At 40.6% G+C, this 18,556-nt stretch overlaps 3 protein-coding genes and 1 long non-coding RNA gene across 4 annotated transcripts; 2 read left to right on the top strand and 2 right to left on the bottom strand.

The window, feature by feature from the left end:
• Window positions 1-858: 858 nt before the first annotated feature.
• On the bottom strand, window positions 859-2,948 carry LOC107836506 (protein Daple-like). Its single transcript, XM_016672662.1, has 3 exons — window positions 2,907-2,948; window positions 1,188-1,862; window positions 859-1,145 (listed from the first exon to the last, which is right to left on the bottom strand). The coding sequence occupies exons 1-3, from the start codon at window positions 2,946-2,948 to the stop codon at window positions 1,020-1,022; spliced, it is 843 nt and encodes a 280-aa protein (XP_016528148.1). The 3' UTR covers window positions 859-1,019.
• A 694-nt stretch (window positions 2,949-3,642) lies between these two features.
• On the top strand, window positions 3,643-6,751 carry LOC107836510 (uncharacterized). Its single transcript, XR_001662421.1, has 2 exons — window positions 3,643-3,867; window positions 6,222-6,751. It is a non-coding gene; the product is annotated as an uncharacterized LOC107836510 (long non-coding RNA).
• Window positions 6,752-9,984: 3,233 nt separating this feature from the next.
• Window positions 9,985-13,459, top strand: sbspon (somatomedin B and thrombospondin type 1 domain containing). The gene is made up of 5 exons (XM_007554603.2): window positions 9,985-10,595; window positions 11,283-11,477; window positions 12,113-12,191; window positions 12,656-12,826; window positions 13,206-13,459. The coding sequence occupies exons 1-5, from the start codon at window positions 10,373-10,375 to the stop codon at window positions 13,321-13,323; spliced, it is 786 nt and encodes a 261-aa protein (XP_007554665.1). The 5' UTR covers window positions 9,985-10,372; the 3' UTR covers window positions 13,324-13,459.
• A 189-nt stretch (window positions 13,460-13,648) lies between these two features.
• terf1 (telomeric repeat binding factor (NIMA-interacting) 1) lies at window positions 13,649-18,431 on the bottom strand. The gene is made up of 9 exons (XM_007554602.2): window positions 17,968-18,431; window positions 17,028-17,123; window positions 16,686-16,813; window positions 16,482-16,568; window positions 16,236-16,385; window positions 15,034-15,146; window positions 14,356-14,453; window positions 14,149-14,234; window positions 13,649-14,012 (listed from the first exon to the last, which is right to left on the bottom strand). Exons 1-9 carry the CDS (start codon window positions 18,149-18,151, stop codon window positions 13,851-13,853), a joined length of 1,104 nt encoding a protein of 367 aa, XP_007554664.1. The 5' UTR covers window positions 18,152-18,431; the 3' UTR covers window positions 13,649-13,850.
• Window positions 18,432-18,556: the final 125 nt, after the last annotated feature.

Raw genomic sequence — 18,556 nt, 5'->3', positions numbered from 1 at the left:
AAGCCCTGGAGATCAGCCCAGAGACCCACAGGACTCACTACAAAGCCCTGGAGATCAGCCCAGAGACCCACAGGACTCGCTATGAAGCCCTGGAGTTCAGCCCAGAGACCCACAGGACTCGCTACTAAGCTCTGGAGGTAGGCCGGGAGGCCAACAGGACTTGCTACAAAGCCCTGGAGGCAGGCCGAGAGGCCAACAGGACTGGCTACCAAGCCCTGCAGGTCATCCCGGAGACCGACGAGACTTGCTCCGAGGCTCTGGAGGTCGGGCATGAGACCAAGCTTGGTAGCTTGGTAGGACTCGCTACCAAGCCCTGGAGGTCAGCCTGGAGACCCACAGGACTCGCTACGAAGCCCTGGAGGCAGGCCAAGAGGCCAACTTGACTTGCTACCAAGCCCTGGAGGTCGGACAGGAGACCCACAGGACTCGCTACAAGCCCTGGATGTCAGCCCAGAGACTAACAAGACTTACTACGAAGCCCTGGAGGTCAGCCCGGAGACCCACAGGACTCGCTACGAAGCCCTGGAGGTCAGCCCGGAGACCCACAGGACTCGCTACGAAGCCCTGGAGTTCAGCCGAGAAACCCACAGGACTCGCTACGAAGCCCTGGAGTTCAGCCGAGAAACCCACAGGACTCGCTACGAAGCCCTGGAGTTCAGCCCAGAGACCCACAGGACTCGCTACGAAGCCCTGGAGGCAGGCCGGGAGGCCAACAGGACTGGCTACCAAGCCCTGCAGGTCAGCCCGGGGACCCACAGGACTCGGTACAAATAAAAGCTCTGGAGGCATGCCGAGAGACCAACAGGACTTGCTACCAACTCCTGGAGGTCGGGCAGGAGACCGACAGGACTCGCTATGAAGCCCTGGAGAAGTGTATTGCATATTGCATTTTCAAAAGTGTAGTGGAGAAGTCTCCGACCACATGTCTGAATACAGGTGGCTGCTTCTGCGGTTGTGGCTAGTCTGAAACCGACTGGCTGTCTTCGTGATGGCTAGACAAGACTTACTACTACTGGCTGCTATTTCTGCTGCTTCTTTGTGTCCCTCAGCCTTTTCTTCAACTGTTCCACTTCAAGCTGCAGGTTTTTGTATATACGCTCAAAGATAGTGCCTTTCTTCGCCAAGGTTATTTGCTCCTGCTCCAAGGCGGTGTTTATTTCCTCCAAGTAAGTGCTTTTCTGCTCCAAAGTGATGCTTCTTTCCTTCAGGGCAGTGTTTTCCTGCTCCAGGGAAGTGTTTTCCTTCTCCAGGGCAGTGTTGTCCTGCTCCAGGGTGGTGATTTTCTGCTCCAAGGTGGCTCTTTTCTTCTCCAAGACAGTGCTTTTCTGCTCCAGATTGATCTTTTCCTGCTCCAGGGCAGTGTTTATCTGCTCCAAAATGGTGCTTTTCTGCTGCAGAGAGGTCTTTTTTTTCTCTAAGGCATTGTTGTTCTGCCTCAGGGCGGTGTTTTCCTGCTTCAGTGTATTTTTTTCCTTCTTCAGGCTGGTGTTTTTCTGACTCAGGGTGGTGTTTAAATGCTTAAAGACAGTGCCTTTCTGCTCCAGGGTGGTGTTTTCCTGCTCCAAGGAAGTGTTCATTTGCTTCAAGACAGTGCTTTTCTGCTCCAGAGTGATGCTTTTTACCTTCAGGGCAGTGTTTTCCTGCTCCAGGCCAGTGTTTTTGTGCTCCAGGGCATTGTTTATCTGTTCCAGGATGTTGCTTTTCTGCTCCAAGGTGGCTCTTTTCTGCTCCAGAGTGGTCTTTTCCTTCTCCAGTGTGGTGTTGTTCTGCTCCAAGGTGGTGATTTTCTGCTCCAAGACGGTGCTCTTCCGCTCCAGAGCGGTCTTCTCCTTCTCCAGTGTGGCGTTACCTCCATTAAAGTTCTGATATTGTTGGACAATTTTTTTAATTCCTCATCTTTCTCCAGAAGTAGCTTGTCTTTTTCAAGTGCAGGCATCTCTATATTCCTAATTTGAATCATCTTCTCATTTTCTTTAGTCGGAGTCTGTCTGTTAGTGGACAACATGCTGACATTTTTCAAGATGCCAAAGAGTTTCTGTGCCTGTCTAGCTAAGGGTTGTCTAGCTGAGCTAATTTTCTCATTTTCTGAATCAGAAAACGATGCCTTACTGTGCTGACTCATTTTTTATCCTTTTTGTGTAGTGAAATCCAAAACCTGTTCAATGTTTTCCTTAATTTGTTTGCAAGGATTTGCCTTTTTATTTTGAAAAGGTTTTGCACGCAATCACTTGTTAGGAGACAATCCTTCTGCTTGCTCTGCGATTTCTGCGATTGGTAGTGATATCAATTTGTGATGTCACAAATTGATATCACTACCTCAACAGAACAACTAGAAAATTGCTTAAGTTTGAATAAAAACAAACTTTATGGCTAAATGCAGCTCGGCTTAGCAGATGGCCATTGCAGACAGTTCAGCTGGTAATATATCGCCAAGGCTGAAATCCGCACTTGGGAGTCAGTGGCTCTTGGGGATAATGGACTGGCACAGCAGGGTGCGAGGACCAACTCTCTTAAAAAAGATATGCTAAAAAATAACACAAAAATGTGTTACCTTTAATGCACATTTTGTGTTCATTTTAACACACAATGTGTTAAAATATACATAACAAAATATTTCAACACATTGTGTAAATCTGTGTTGGTCAGGCACAGATTTTCTGACAGCAGATTATATAATTCTTCTCAATGACAGTTTCAAGTATTTTTTTTTCTAAAATGGTTTTCAATTTTTTTTTTTGTATTTATAAAATGTTTACTTCATCTAAAAAATGCAATTACTATTACTGTATTGTGGAAAGTGTAACAGTGTCTAGGTTGTAGAATACCGCTTGCTTTATGTATCAGTGCAATGGGGAAATAGCGCCCCCCTCTCTGTGTGGCTGGTTATGTGCTGCTGGCTCCTGTACTCGGTGCCAGTCTGTGAAAGCTGCGCGAGAGGTGAGTGGCATTCTTCAGCACTCCGAGTAGAAAAATGTTAGCAACAGATAAAACATAATTTTTATTAACTTAGATAAATAGTGTGTAATTAATATTTACTAGATACGTGCCTGGCACCAATTTTTGTACTTTAAATTTTATTATAAAAGACTTCATGTGCTAAGTTAAAAAGCTAACATAACGCTCGCTCTGTTGTCGTGTGCTGATTGAAGCTGGGCCGTTGCACTGATTCGAACCCGATATGCTCTCATTCAGGAAATAAACTGCAGAAGCAGCACCCGGTTACACAAGATTTAAAGAGACAGAGGCCAATTTCAAGGCATCAGATACAATCACACACACACACACACCCACACACACACACATATATATATATATATATATATATATTGAAATGTTATAAAATATATTGCATTTTTATAACAACTTAATGTAACTATTGTTCTATAAAATGAAACCATGTGCCCGGAAAAAAACATTAATAATTCCCCTTTAAGTGAAGAACGTTACTGTATAAAGGTAAGTATTGAGTAATTAGTTTACCTGGTAATTAAAATGGTATTGTTGGAAATCAATTAAGAGCATTATTTTATGTAAATATTCCAATTGAAAGAGGCGTTAGTGTGATGTATGCTGCACTGTATTTTATTTGGCTCTGCCATTTAATTGGTCACTGAGACAGTCCATCCAGAGCGTGACTTGTGATTGGTCAAGAAAAAAGAGGAGGGAGGAAGAAGGACAGGAGAACCGTGATGGTGGAGAACGGAAGGTGAGACGAGCAGACAAAAAGTGAAGAAATATAGACTCAAGGGAAAGAAAACTGGACAAAAGCACGGGAGAGGACGAAATTCGGGAGAAGTTGGAGGAGCTTGGTCCACACGAGAGGGACGGGACGAGAGGAGACAGATGCGAACAGTCATGATGGAGGTCGTGAGTAACAAATTGACTGGGTTACATTTTTTTAGGACTGTATATTACTATGTAAATGGATATTTCTTACACCCTCCATTTTAGTTTTCACGCATAAAGTGGTTAAAGGTGCTACACAAATAATAATGTTTACATTTAAAACACGCAGAGAAACTGTGACTTCACTGCATGAGCTGCTGCTAGCTTGTGCGTGCACGGATTTTTGAATTTACACGCGAGGATTGGAGTATTGCATGTAAAGTAATATCTCAACATTTAATTATGACCTAATTCTATGTTAATGTCTACCATTCCACAAACATCTAATTTAAAGCTGCCTTCAAATAACCCTAACCCTACCCTCAGGATTCGAAGATGGTATTGATTTCTTCTTAACCCTCAGCAGCCAGAAGTGAGAGTTAAAGACGGTCCCTCTCTCTCTCAACATGGGTGTCTGTCTACTTAGGAAACCAGAAAAGAGGATTGTTCCCAAAGAGAGAGATACTTAGATGTATGTCTCTCTGATCACTGTGCCTTTCAGAAATTTAACCGTCAGCTGAGCTTAATTTCAGGGAGTGTGTCCCGAAGCTCCTCAACTACAAATGCGACGTTGTCAGACGTCAGGCTCTGCTTGCATCCCTTCCTCCTTCCCTCCCTCTGGGTAGTGAGGTGTGCATTTCAGGGACACATAGTGACCTAGAAACACAGAGCCGCCCCCCCCTGATTAATGCTAAGTGAACGGGTTGCATTCAGGCTCAAACAGAGGCAGGGCTTCCCTGCTCTCGCAGGGATTTTTACCGTCCCTTTTAAGGGTAGTGAAACAAAATGACCTGGAACAAACAGCTGACAATAAGGGCTTTAAGAGGAACTGTTCTGGGGTCAGCCCACAAGTGGTTTATCGTTTCACTGTAGTTCCATAGAAGTCTTTGAATGCCCTAACTCGAAGGAACCTTTTCATATAAATCATCTTTAAGGCAGTAATGCGAGAAAATCCGATCGATATTCAGAAATTACTGTATTATTAAACCATCCTTTAATGGGTCCCGTGTCCAGCCAGTTCAACCTACTGGTGTTCTGGTTAAAAAAAAGACAGTTTTTGTTACTGTTTTACCAGCTGATATTATTCCAGCAGACTCTCACAGCAAGGATCAAAGAATGTTGCCTGATTGCCAAATTTTAGCTTTGCTGGCGCTTTAAATCAAACATGCCCCAAATATGCTTGGGTCAGTATGAGAGGAAAAGTGCCAGCATGGGTCTTGAGTTGAGACAGAGATCAGTGAATCTGCTATTTAAAAAAAATAAAATAAAATAAAAAAGGCATGATAGATGTGTTGATTGAATAACTTGGGATGGATTGTTATTATAGATCTGTGAGGCCCCCAGACTCCCAAAGTGATGTGAATCTGCCCAGTCCCCCTCCTAGAACACCTAATTATCTTGATGGATTTCTTTTGTTGTTGCTAAGCCTAATAAACCCTGGTAGGTACAGCTAGTAAAGCCTTTGAGCAGTTGACAGGAAACGAGAAGAAATTTAAGATATCAACTCCATAATTTCAGGTAGCGTAAACAAATATAATTAAAAGTCTTGAACTGATAAATATGATGATAGAGATGCATTTGCATTCAGCCCCCGTGAGTATTATAAAGATGAATTTATTCATGAAAATGTTTTGCATCTTTTCAAGGTAGATTTTTCTCAAACACAAGAGATTAATTCAGATTTCAGACTCATAAGCCAGTCAGCAAAGGGACCTTTTTATTTTTCAATGCTAAAGGCCACTGAAACTGCAAACTAGTTATCTCTTGTCCCAACAAGCTACTGCCATGGGCCCCATTGAGCTTCCTCACACTCTTCAAATTATTTAAATTAACAAATAAGTAAATAAAGTTAAAAAACAAACAAACCTGGTTACCAAAAAGCAACAGGTGACAATAATAAAATAGCAGGGCTTTTATTGGATCTCACACCCACAGTTTACAGTGTGATGAAGGAATTGCTTCAGAAGAAAACAATGGATCTCAGCTGGAAAGTGTAAGACCGGGGAATAGAAACAAATTATCAGAGAAGTGCTTGAATTACTAGGAGGACAAACTTGACTGAACAAGATGGAAGACTGAGTGCTTTCCTCATCAAAAAGAAAAGCACAAATTCTTTTTACCCTCCTAGAAAGATATTTGCAATCCTCCCTCTCCGTTTTACATAAAAGTTTGGAAGTATGTTTTGAAGTTTGGCGACTATATGCATGAAATTTGTCCTTTCATAGCAGGTTGGCAATCTGTGATATTTATTCACCCCGCTCTTGGCACAGCAATAGACACGTGTTCACACAACTTTCTAGGGACCTAACCTTTCTGACTGCTCTTTGTCATTTCAGGAGGAGATTTATGAAACCAGTTGTGATAGATGCACCCCATCTCCTGCAGTCATCACCATTACCTGCATTTTTTTTAAATCTCTCCGAGAGGCGGGGGTCAGCTGGGCTCCACGCCCACACACTGCACCTCATCTACCTGCCCGCATTGATTTGCATACATATGGAATTGTTTGCCAAGGGAGGTGACTGATGATTGGATGATTATCAGTGACGATGTCGGGTTCGGGCGAGGAGGAAACTTTAATCAAAATTGCTGTCTTGCTTGTCGCCACAGTGGCACTGATTGAAGGTCAAGCATGTCGGGACAGAAGCAACTGGGAGGTAATCGGTCCCCTCTGCTGCTTGGATGCTGGACAAGCATGTTATCATCCATAATGGATAATGTCCTGTAAGAAGTGGAAGTTCATTATGTGGCTATAAAACATAATAGACGCAGCTGTAAGTTGGGCGCAACGACTAAGACTCCCTGAATGTCACGTCGTAAGTGTGTTTGTTCAGTGTAATGCATTTTAAACAGTATTCTCTCTGCATCACTAAGTCTTTGATGTGTCAAGCCAAGTCAAACAACCAACTTTACAACTCCGTGAAGAGTGACTCATGCACATGTGACACGTCTGGTTTCATCGTTCTCAAACAAAAGCGTGTCAGAAAGACAAACCCACTTACAATAACAAGCTTTGCAAATCACTAAAGTGCACGTAAAATCAGCCAGGTGCACAAGTAAAGAAGACGCTGAAGTATAGTTCTCAAAAACAAACAGCACTGTTAAAAAGCCAGGGTTTAATGAAGAAAAATATCAAAAATATTATATAATATCTCACCCTCAAACCAGCGGACCTGCACGATTCTAAGACCAAGCTGGAGGACCAGCTTGTATTTTAAATCGTCCATGTAGCTAATGTATTGTGATGCCCTGGAAAGTAGGGCCCGCTGGAATTGAGGGTGAGAGATCCTGCACGTGACCAGTGCACTACTGACTGTGCACCACCTGTATGGCAGTTGTATGTGGATGTGTCGGGAGTCCACATACAACTGCACAAAGTTTAACTTCCCACCAGCACCAAGCACTGACCTTGGAGGATTTTCTCCAAGGTCAGTGGCAGACGGTCCATATCGCTCTGGTAGTTGGTGGCCTCATGAATCCCCAAGATGGAATATAGGGATCCACAATGGCCTACCAAGTCCTGGAGCGCATATCTGGAGAAGAGCAGGTGGATGCCTGGGTCCCAGGCCGATACTTTACATGCTACGTGGACAGACATACTGGCGACACCCAAAGGATCCACAAAGTCTGTCAAGTCCAAACTGTCCTCGTTCTTCTGGCCAAACATCATCAAATATAGTCCTGGCTTCTGTAGATGGCTCTCACCAATATTGGACATGGCCTTATCAAGAAGTTAGAGAATATAAAAGAGGTCTTGCTTGAGAATGTGATATCGACTGGTGTTTGTCGATATCTGTTTCAGCAAGGTTGGCCTCCTTTTATTCTTTCCCTTCGCCACCTTGAGCTCCTTCTGAAATTCGAATACGTTATCCAACATCTCACATGCATATATTCGAAAAAGGGACTTCTTCGACAGACGAGTGTCTGGGTCAGACAGGGAACAGGTGTAAAGATGATTGACAGGTGGTATCCATCATCCACATACCCACTGGTGTACCCACAGCTGTTGCGTAGAGCACTCAAACCAGCTGGGGTACACAGTGTGAGGTCCACATGCTTCTTGAGGAAGATGTAAGTATCTTAAAGCATATGAACTTGAACACATGGCAGCAGAAGGTAGTGTAGGGGAGCTAAAAGCGCCGTTGCTCGTTGTAGCTCCACCACCAGTCCGTCGGTGTCGAACCTGAACGTGATGTCACGTTCAGATTCGCTGATGTAGGTAAAGTGGAAGCACATGTTTATTTCGGCTGCCAGAAATTCGGACACACAATTGTGTTATTGTGGTCCAGCATGGCTAAACGTCTGACAATTCAGTGAGCCAACTTCGCAAACGTCAGAATGAATTCCTGCCATTATGTGCACAACTCGGAAGTTTCTATACTTCATCAAGTAAAGCAACTTGATGAAGTTGCTATATTTCATCAAATTGCTGATGAAGTATAGCAACTTAATCAGCTATACTGATGAAGTTGAAGTTCATCAGTATAGCTTTACAACAGGTCAAGAAAGAAAAGATGACCTCTGTAGTTTCTCAACAAGTGTTTTGAAACCATAGCAACCTAAGAGTTACAGTTTGCATTCCCCACGTAGGTGTGATGAAGCAAAGGTTCACCCCTGTCTTTTCTGGAATATGCTGCCCAATAAGTGAGAGCAAATCCATTCCCGACTAAAACCCAATACATTTCTTTCTTTGTCTTGTCTTTCTTTTTTGGCTCAGATGTGTGCTTCCTTTTACATTACAGTTTAACATTTTGAGACTCATTAATACGGTCCTCCCCACTGAGACGCACAAAGAAGCTGTCAAGCAGGGGTGTGTTATAATGGTTAGGCTGATCATCTCTGACAAATGCACTCCAGGGGCAAGAAGGTCCAGGCTTGGGAGTCTGTCAGATGTAAAACACATGCTTTGATGTTGCACTTCCACCGTGCTGAAGGCACAGTAAACTTCTGCAGCTTTCTCTCTCAGATCAATGGAGAGATCGAATTAGAAACAGCACTATGACTGAACAAAGCTGTACGCATGCAAGTGTGTGTAAAGGGATTTTACATTAAAGCCAGGTACCTGTGTTTCACAGTGTCCAAATTAGATGCATGGGATTCTTAACATTGATCATTTCAGGTTGACTTCACTAGTTCAGATGCTGTATATTGCCGACGATGATTATAATGAAGATAAAACCTTTCACTGTTATTCAAGGATCCAGATTATAGGACCCACAGAGGGTCTTTGTTTGTAAATGTAATAAGTATCCAGATTAATGTTATTAGTTCTGACTGAAAAAGATAACCCTAATAAGAGAAATTAGTAGTTTTCAAATGATTTTATTTGTGAAAGCAAAACAAACCTATTTATCAACCCCTTGCAAAATGATTGACAATGAGCAAACACTTTTTTAAGAGCTGCCATCTAAGGACTGACTACTTCCAGCCCCAGGGAATAAATAAATGGCTTGAAAATAACTTGTCTGATAACATGACACTGGCTCGAAGATCTCATCCAGAGAAAGAGAAAAAATAAGATGGTAACTTCAGGACAAAGGTGATCTGTAGTCTGTTTCAGTTTATCTATCCCTATACATGCAATAAATATGGGCACATATTTGACAATGCTGTTTAGTAAAATGTCTTAGAATTCTTGTAACAAACTTATATTGATGCTTTGCTAGAAATACAAAGAAGCTATGCAAAGTCACTGGGCTTAAGATGAAGGCAGATAAGGTTTTAATAACCCTTTTATTAAAATGTACAGCTTTACTAAACCCTGCAACAAACAATAAATCAGACGGAAACAAACTAAATTCTGCTTCATCTGCTTTTGTCACACAACCCTGAAACGGAGTGAGGCAAAAAGGCAGAAAGGTAAGAACTAAAGAGCGACTTGAGTGTCCCCTGAGGACCCTGTAGCACAATTATTTGGAAACTTGCCAAATGCTCACATTCCTGCCTTTCTTGTGGGACTCAGAGATCAGGAGTGGCACCGCTGGCAAAATGGTATCTGGATTACAGCTCTTCTGAAGGGAAGGGATGAGATAGACGTATTGATAAAAAATATGGCAGGTTAAAAAAAAAAAAAGTAAAAGAACAGAGGCAGGAGGGAAAGCACACAAACCCAAACCCAGCAGGTCACCCCTCCCCTTATTGTTGAGGGAGGTACTCAGCTGGCGAACCTGGAGTGAGACACCAGCTCTGAGAAGAAGCTTAAGCAAATACAGCATGAGGAATGAAAGTGTGGCTGTGGTGGGAGCTTTGGGATGCTTTGAACTGTAGGCTGAATTTTGCAGAGCTCAAAGCCTGGACATAGCAGAGAGAAAAGCAGCAACTCCAGATTACAAGGGATCCTGTGGTAGAGCTCAGTCTTGTCAGTTGCATACAGGAAGAAAAGCTGGATTAGACATGTTTTAAGGAAAACACCCTACCAGGAGCCAACCAAGAGGTTGGAGTATTACTTCAAAACTGGACTTTCGGCTCTCGACTTGCTCGATTCGTGATGGTTTCCTTTGTGGAGGTCGTTTACTGGGTGACGGTGTTGTGTTGTCTTGGACAGAAGCATCTGGTGACCGGTGGTTGTTCAGGGAAGTGTTGCCGGGGCAGAAACATGGGCTGTTCTACCACAGACTGGAGGATGGACCGGGCATTTGCAAAATGCTACTGCGACGAGGACTGTGTCAAAACCAAGGACTGCTGCTTTGACTATTTCACAGAGTGTCCAGGTGAGTGATGAAGGGAGGGGACCAGTCTTAGGGTAAATTAATCACAGAGGAGTCTGTTGGATTCATTCACAGCTGAACTTTACAGCACCCCTACGAGATAATCAGAATATAAATTATCTTCGGAAGCTGTCAGACAAGGGCCAAAAAAGTCGGAAAGGAGTTGTTAGCCTTATCTAATCGTTACTGATGCAGCTCTTGTGGCAGAGCTGACTCATTCTGAATACTATCTGAAATTTTTCTCATTTATCTTGTGTGTCTACCAAATACCTCGGCCAGCTTTGTGCCAAGCCTCATTTCAGTGGACTGGCCAACACAATGGCATTAGGGCAAATATTTGAAGAATGCGATTCTTGTCAATCAGTTGCAGCAATTACAGTTCCAGGCAAACAAGCTGAGCGTACTTAATATGTGTTACAGCCCAGTAACCACAAAATCGGCACACTTGATTATATAAAGCCTGATTATTAAACACAAAGAAGTGAACTTGTGTTCACTTGGCAGACTAAACATGTTTGCAGCAGAGACACACACACACAAAAAATAGTTCTACAAATTGCAATCAAGTCTCCGTACATTGCAACACAGTCCAATAATATTTCTTTTGAATCGAGATGATAATTGGAGTTGTGTGAAAGTTGTAAGCAGATCTTTATTCTGTCCTGTGGGGGGCATTTTTCTTTTTTGTAGCTCAAGACTGTGCTGTGAGTGCTTGGAGCTTTTGGAGTGGCTGTGCCAAGCCATGCCAGCCTTCAGTCAGAGTCCGTGTCCGTCACGTAGAGCAGCAACCTGGTAACAGCGGTGATCCCTGTCCCAGGCTGGAGGAGAGAGCTGGTTGCAGGGAGTATAGAGACCACCGAGGCAGCCAATGTGGACACAATTCAGGTATAAGAAACATAATATAGTATCTGCTGCTATTTTTGTTAGAATGTAGATAGTTCCACTTAGAGGTTTACATCCACGTCTGACTGAAAGATGGTAAATTTGGATTCCTTTATGTCTTTGAACCACCCTTTTTCCAGAATGACTGACAATACAGTCTTGAATGATTTGAAAAACAATAATTACATTTGAATTTATTCTAGATCTTCCTCTATTATTATTATTATATTACTATTTTTTTTAATGTAATATCCCTTAGAAAGTTGAAAGGAAGCAATTATAGAAACAAGGAAATGGTCCAAAACATAGACCCAAAATTGCATAGATCCCAAAGCTACTCTGGATATTTGTTTTGGATCATTTTCATGTTGGAGTCTCCAATGATACCCTGAAGTATCAAACTTCTAAACATTCTAATTAATTGTAATTAATTAGAATGTAATTGTAAGTTGCTTCAGTTGTTGACTGTGCCTTCTATGATTTTGTATTTCTATGATGTAAAGCACCTTGAACTGCCTAGCTGCTGAAATGTGCTATACAAATCATCTTGAACTTGAGCTTAAGTTCTGACAGGATCTCCATAGTTTTCCATCAATGGGTAAAATATTTTAAAAACTTGAACCGTTTTCTCTTATGAGGCCCAGCATTCATCACCAGCCTGGAATTTGGTAAAGGAAGACCCAAGCACGACGGCTATGGAAACCCCCTGGACCCAGGGTAAGTTTCACATTATCTCAAACTGCTCATGACTGAAAGCAAGACACATGACGTAAAAACAAAAAAAAAAGACAAAAGAAATGCTTTCATGCAGGTAAAATTTTACCCTATAATATATAAGTCTAAGCCTGCTTTGTTGCATCTAAGTGAGTTACCTTTGTTTGCCCACCTGGCTGGCTGTAAACATGATTATACAGCAGTGCTCAGAGACAGCCCACAATCCTTTGAAATGAAATCCTCGCAAATGTCACAGAAAGGTCCACACACACTAAGAGGGCTTTCTAAGTGAAAAGGGGAATACAGAAATCACAACTGTACATTGGCAAAGTGACATAAACTTTCCAAGAATGAAACCCACAGCTTTCTTTTTTGTTCTGTCAACATATTGAGATTATTTTTCATGTGACTTTCATGACTTTTCTGTTATTTCCCCCCCCGCCGCCGCCGCCGCCGCCACCCATCAGGTTCTGTATGGAATTTAAAATGGAGTCCCGGACAGCACACTGCACGGTGGAGAACCGGCCTCACACCATCTGGATGCGCTACATAACTGAAGGATTCAAAGTGTGTGTAGCGTGCGATCCTCCTGCCCTGCGAAACAGTAGCTGTCAGGGTGACGGCCAAGAATCGGACAAGTAGGAAGTTATCAGTTGTGGCACTTAAATAATGCATTTGAACTATTCAAGAGTATACTCAAAAACTGTGATTTGACTTTATTGCATGTTTTCTAATCCACAAAAGGTCAAGTAGAATACAAACATATATTGTCCATTCTCCTCTCTAGAAGGCTTTTAGCTCATTCAGGTGGACAAATTTCAGTCACGCCCAAAGACATCAATTTGGGAGTCTCAGCTCATGTTGATGTAAGGCTAACTTGCTTAGAAGACGCCATGAAAGCCGACAACTGTTTTAGACTTATGCCGATAAATTCACATACATTTCTGACAAAAAAAAAAATAGTAGATGGAAAGAAACATGACTCAAATCTTCTACTGCAATGTTGCTGTGTTTCAGAGAAGCTGTGCTTCAGTGGCAGGCAGTGGGGAACCCACACTGCAGAGGGACATGGAAGAAGGTCCAGAAAACTCCCCAGTGCACCTGTCCAACACAACATATCTTCATCTTCACCTGACCTCCAGTCTGCTGAAATAAAGCTTGCAGAACGCCACTGGATGTCCTCTGAGAGCTGCATAGTAACTTAAAAGCTTACAAGGATCACCGCAAACTCAAAATGCACTTATGGTAGAAATTAAACATCAGTACAGTTTTTAAAAAAAAAACAATTATTTATTATTTCAAAACATGTCTGCAAAAAACAACATCAAATGATTTTTAAAAAAAAGCAACTATATACTTTCAAATTTAATTTGTAAAACTAACTTAAATAAAAATATTTTAGGTTATTACATGACAGCCTGTAGATAATATTTTTGTCTCTGGCGCCCTCTTGTGATATAAATTGAAATTGGAGAAGCGGTACAGCCAAATAGCTTTACAATTTTACAAATTTACAACACTAATGTGGAACAAAAACACGCAAACAAAATATAATTTTTCTTACATAAATTAAAAAAAATAATGTTTTCATCAGTGGGTAATTTTATGTACAAACTGCTCCATTAGCCCAGCTGAAACAAGAGATTGGAGGCTGCCTTTTCTTCAGCTGACTTTGTGTGCCTTTAGCAGAACTCTCCAGCGGTCTTTCAGCATGGTGCCAGTGCGTCCCTCAAAGTCATAATCCAGTAAGATTCGAGACCAGTTCCCCTGTCCGTGACGTTTGACCCCGTCTTGAAGGTACTTGTCCAGCTGGGCAGTCCATTTCTAAACGACATAACACATACTCAGCACTGTTTTTTCTTTTCTTTTCCTAAAAATGAATTTAACTTAAATAAGCAAACAATTTCAATTTGGAATAAATTAATCTGAAACATATAATCCGTTTTGCAATTCAACTTGCCTTTCGTGTTTTCTTTTCCGTGCACTTTTCACTATTTTGCTGCGGGGAGGTTTCTAAACTCTTCCTCGCCGTCAGGTGACACACCTCTGATGGTGGGAGGTTAAAAAGTCTTTAGCTTTATAATCAAGCTCATAACAGGTCTGGAAACATTTTACACAATCGTCATTATCGTTAGTCAGATAAAAACAGAAGTAGGATGCGTCTTACCACTTCTGGAGAGACGCCGGAGAGAAACACAGGGCTTCTTCGTGGTATCAGGTGACCATGCCTCGGTAAGTTTAGTAGAGAGCAGTTTGCGTTTTGTTCTGTTGAAGTGTTACAGATTTTACAGATTATTTTTTAATGGCACTTGGAAGGACTAAAATGCCCCCCTTTTGTTTGTTTTGGGAAAAAATTAAAAAACGAAAACAGCATAATGTCCTAACCATGAAAATTTGTCTAAAAACTGTAATCAAAACAACTACAGTTTAAAATGGTTCATGTCCCTTGCAGATTTAAAGTTACTGTTGTTCAACCAACACAAGTAACAGAAACAGAAACCAACTTCTGCGAGTTTGTTTCTGATAGGAAATCAGAAGACCGACATCTCTCAAAAGATAATATGGCAAGTCCAAAGGGGACAATTTTAGCAAAAAGTGGCACATCAGAAATGATTCATACCTTTTTTCTGTAAGATGACAAGCTTTGGTGTTACAGCAATCAAAAACTTTGTGTTGCTAAAAAAAGTTTTTTTTGTGCTTTGATTGTATTTATTTTTTTAAAACTCCACCCATGACTCTCAGCCTGAAAGGTCTCCGTGCCATTACCCCAAACTTTAGCTCCCTCTAATGTTTTAATTCGGAATAACTTGGAGCTCAAGTGTATGTGAGAAATCATTTTTCATACTTTTTGTTCTTCTGTGTCGTTTCACTTTGCTTTTCCGAGACAGTGCTGTCTTGTGACTCCACAGACTCCGAGTCCATAACGTTTTGGGAAGATTGGACAAAACCTGTAGCTGTCTGAATGAGAAACATAAATGTTCTTTAAGATGCATGCAGTCATTGACACTTGTGGGCAAAATCATTCTGTATCCAAATGTCATTAGTGACTTTCTAGAAATCTGCCCATCTGCTCCAATATTGCTGCAAAAAGATTCCAAGTAAAAGTCACTAATGCACAAATGTATTATTCACTTAAATTCTAAAATCTGTAATACATTTATAAAGTAAAAACTATGAAAAAGGTAAAATCTTTGAAATATAGGAATAACTTTAAATAATAAAAAAACATTTTTAGCATTAAGAACTATTCCACAAGTTTTGATGTTAGTCTACTATTTTCTTTATACAGGAAACAAAAAATTGCTGCTGCATTCAAAGGTTGGACCCTATTATCACAGTTAAATTGTGTTTTTTTTAATGATTCTGCATTAAATAAAAGTTTTTTGATGGGAATCACAAACATTAGGGGAAAAAAATGGGCCATTAATATTACTGTTTATATATAGTGGGAAAACCTAATAACAATAATAAATAAGAAAAATAACGACAAAACAAAAACCGACAGCTGAAATGGTTTTCTTGTGTAGGATCTGTTTACCAATTACATTTTGAAATCAAAACCACCCATGAAAAAAACGACATGCTTTTCGGGTTCATCGACACATCCTCTGCATCTGTTTTTTTCTGTATATTATGCCTCTTACATTATTTTCTGTTCAAATTAATTTCACACATGCATCGCTGCAAAAAATAAAATAAAATACTTCCCTGCTATTAGAATAAAGTACGTGCTCTGCTTTTCTGAAATATTGCTTCCTTCACTCCAGTGAACTAGAACTGATTAAAATAAAATCTAAATCTTGATAAAGCTGTCTGTATCCTCCAGAGTTGCAACACCCTAATATCCTAGCTCAGATCATTTTCATCCTCTGAACAAGTTTATTATTTATACGTTTCTTTTTCAGGCCAATTTCCCCACATAAACATCAGAATTATTGAACATTTAAAAGTTGCCGTGCATACATGTACTTCACACTGGAAGATTTAGCTGCTGGAAGGACGAAGAAGGGAAATTGGCAGCAAATAAGACATATAATGAGATCTAACCTTGATGAGGAAATCACATGGATTCTTTTTCAAATAGTTGTCCAAGAAGGAGTTGATGGTCTCCAGGAGGCGCTTGAAGCTGAAGCTCATGAGGACCGGGTGGTAAGTATCAGTTTTTGTGACGATAGTCGAGAGCTTAATTCCCAAGTTCTGGTTCAGAAAAAGTTGTTAAGAATAATAATAATAATAATAATAAAAGCCAACAGTTATCAAAAGCGACAAAGAAAAGCAACTGGACATACAGACCCGAGGGTATGTGTGTCTTTTTTCAAACCACTTGAGAACCGAGGAGGCAGAAGATCTCTGGCCTTTCTCCAGGCAGACGGCCACAGCCTAGAAACAAGGAAAAAAGGGTGTCCTTTATGCCTGAACCCAGCCAGAAAATCAATTGTTGTCCTCAAATATTATGAGTTTAACAGGAAGCAACCCTTGAAAAGACAGAGGAATTACCTGGACAAACAGGAGACCGGTGATCTCTTTGAATAAGCCTTCATCTTCCACTGCGTTTTCCAGGCTCGACCAAACAACGGCAGCAGACATCAGAGGCATTACACGTTCATCTTTTTCAAACAGGACATCTGGGGAAAGTGGGGAACATTCATAAGAGGAGAAAAAGAAGCTTAATTTTGAAACCATAGTCTTGCTTTCTTATTTAACAAACATTTCTTAACTGAAACTGTGTCTTCATCTACAAGATATTTCTCACGCGTAAGTGACAATCCTAATATTTGCAGGGTGCTTCTGCTTTACAGCAGCGATGCAGTAGTTAAACATAAGTTTGGAGCAACTCACCCAGCTGCTTTCCGTGCATTACTCTTGCTAGAAAGGCACATATCAAGGATTTTTCATCATGGCCAGCTGCTGTAAGATATTTACTCTGAAAAAGAGCTAAGAAAAAACAAAAACATATACATTCACACTACAGTTAGCTGACTCATAGAACCTGTTTTTTTTTTTTTAGATCTTCCAACATTATAGCACAAAAAACACCTTTTACACAGCTATACACAATAAAGCACACAAACAATTTCAACAAAAAAAGCAGTTTAATGCATAAAGCTTCCCTCAAATAAACTCATAGATAACTTTTTATTCTGCAAATATTATTATCAAATTCATCCTCAATAGATATGGACTTTTAAAAAAAACTATGTTGGATCACATCAGAGTTTGAAAATGAGAAAAGGTGCAAGGTGTAAGAGTGTTGGCACAAAAAGAAGCAAAGTGGTAGACAGAAAATATTTACAATTATGGGATTGATGACGGAGTCTATATAAGAATGCAATTCTTAAACAAAAATGTTGTGTATATAAACATATATTGATAACCAAGTATTTGTATAATTACTAACGGTTACTTTCTACAACTGTTTTAGGAACAAATTGCTGAAGATTGTTGCACCTAACCGAGCCAGTTTGAGTGTAGCACAATTTTATATCGACGTTACATCTACAAAAAAACAAACAAACAAAAAACTACATCGAAAAAGATTTTTTCTTTTCTTTTTTTAATATATATACAAATAATAGTAAATCTTATTCCGGTTACTTCACGCAGCGGAAAAACAGTACTCCCTAGAGTGAAGTCGTCTCAAAAAGTCAGAAATCGCTTCAAAAGTAACGTAGAAATCTAGGAAGCTGTCCTAAACTCTTCCGACTAGGTGCAAGCAGAGCGCTGTCACGTAGGCAACTACTTTCCATTGGATTATTGGTCACTTTGTTGGATTACTCACCTTCAAAAACTGACAGAGTTTCGTTAAACGCATCAAAGTTTCCTTCTTTGAAGCTTCGACATAAACTCACAAACATGAAGTCCAACATCCATCCTGAGGCGACGGCGGTAACATCAGGAAAGCTGACACTATTATCTGTACTGGATGCCTCTGAAGCGAGATCCTGTTTAAGTTCACACTCCATTGTTGTTTATTTTTTTCTTCACTTTCGTAGAAGAGTTTCCGCGCGCGCTCATTTATGAGTCAAAACAACTGAACTAAAAGGACTACAGCGACCACTGGCGTTTGGGATGAGTAACAGCACTATGCCACATATCCGTTTCTTATAAAGTCATGACATCTCAGCTTTCTCAAATTGTTTTAGCCTAAATACACTAATTGTTGTGTGTAAACTTGAAGAAAGCAACAACAAAAAAAAAAAATGCTGTCCAAAAACAACTGTGGTAATCCAGCTGACCTAAAACAAGAACATTTAGTTTCATTTAATTAAAGATAGTAAGGAAAAAGGTCATGCATATTTTTATACAGTGTATGTAAATATCTGGTATCAGTATAATGATGCAACAATCCCTAATATGCAGATGCATCT

Source organism: Poecilia formosa, unplaced genomic scaffold, assembly GCF_000485575.1.
Source record: "Poecilia formosa unplaced genomic scaffold, Poecilia_formosa-5.1.2 Scaffold64, whole genome shotgun sequence".
In the NCBI taxonomy this organism is placed as follows: Eukaryota; Metazoa; Chordata; class Actinopteri; order Cyprinodontiformes; family Poeciliidae; genus Poecilia; species Poecilia formosa.
The sequence above is the reverse complement of the archived record's forward strand: the minus strand, read 5'-3'. Positions and strand labels throughout refer to the sequence as shown.

What these genes read in the sequence shown, in the direction of transcription:
- LOC107836506 (XM_016672662.1), bottom strand. Translation starts at nt 2,948, where the DNA reads ATGCCACTCACCTCTCGCGCAGCTTTCACAGACTGGCACCGA. An exon ending in CTTTCACAGACTGGCACCGA is followed by an intron (nt 1,863 to 2,906) that starts GTACAGGAGCCA and finishes CAACAATATCAG; the next exon opens with AACTTTAATGGAGGTAACGC. An exon ending in TGAAGGAAAGAAGCATCACT is followed by an intron (nt 1,146 to 1,187) that starts TTGGAGCAGAAA and finishes ATAAACACCGCC; the next exon opens with TTGGAGCAGGAGCAAATAAC.
- sbspon (XM_007554603.2), top strand. Translation starts at nt 10,373, where the DNA reads ATGGTTTCCTTTGTGGAGGTCGTTTACTGGGTGACGGTGTTGTGTTGT. An exon ending in CTATTTCACAGAGTGTCCAG is followed by an intron (nt 10,596 to 11,282) that starts GTGAGTGATGAA and finishes TCTTTTTTGTAG; the next exon opens with CTCAAGACTGTGCTGTGAGT. An exon ending in GACGGCCAAGAATCGGACAA is followed by an intron (nt 12,827 to 13,205) that starts GTAGGAAGTTAT and finishes GCTGTGTTTCAG; the next exon opens with AGAAGCTGTGCTTCAGTGGC.
- terf1 (XM_007554602.2), bottom strand. Translation starts at nt 18,151, where the DNA reads ATGGAGTGTGAACTTAAACAGGATCTCGCTTCAGAGGCATCCAGTACA. An exon ending in AAAGACACACATACCCTCGG is followed by an intron (nt 16,386 to 16,481) that starts GTCTGTATGTCC and finishes TTTCTGAACCAG; the next exon opens with AACTTGGGAATTAAGCTCTC. An exon ending in CCGGCGTCTCTCCAGAAGTG is followed by an intron (nt 14,235 to 14,355) that starts GTAAGACGCATC and finishes TCCCACCATCAG; the next exon opens with AGGTGTGTCACCTGACGGCG.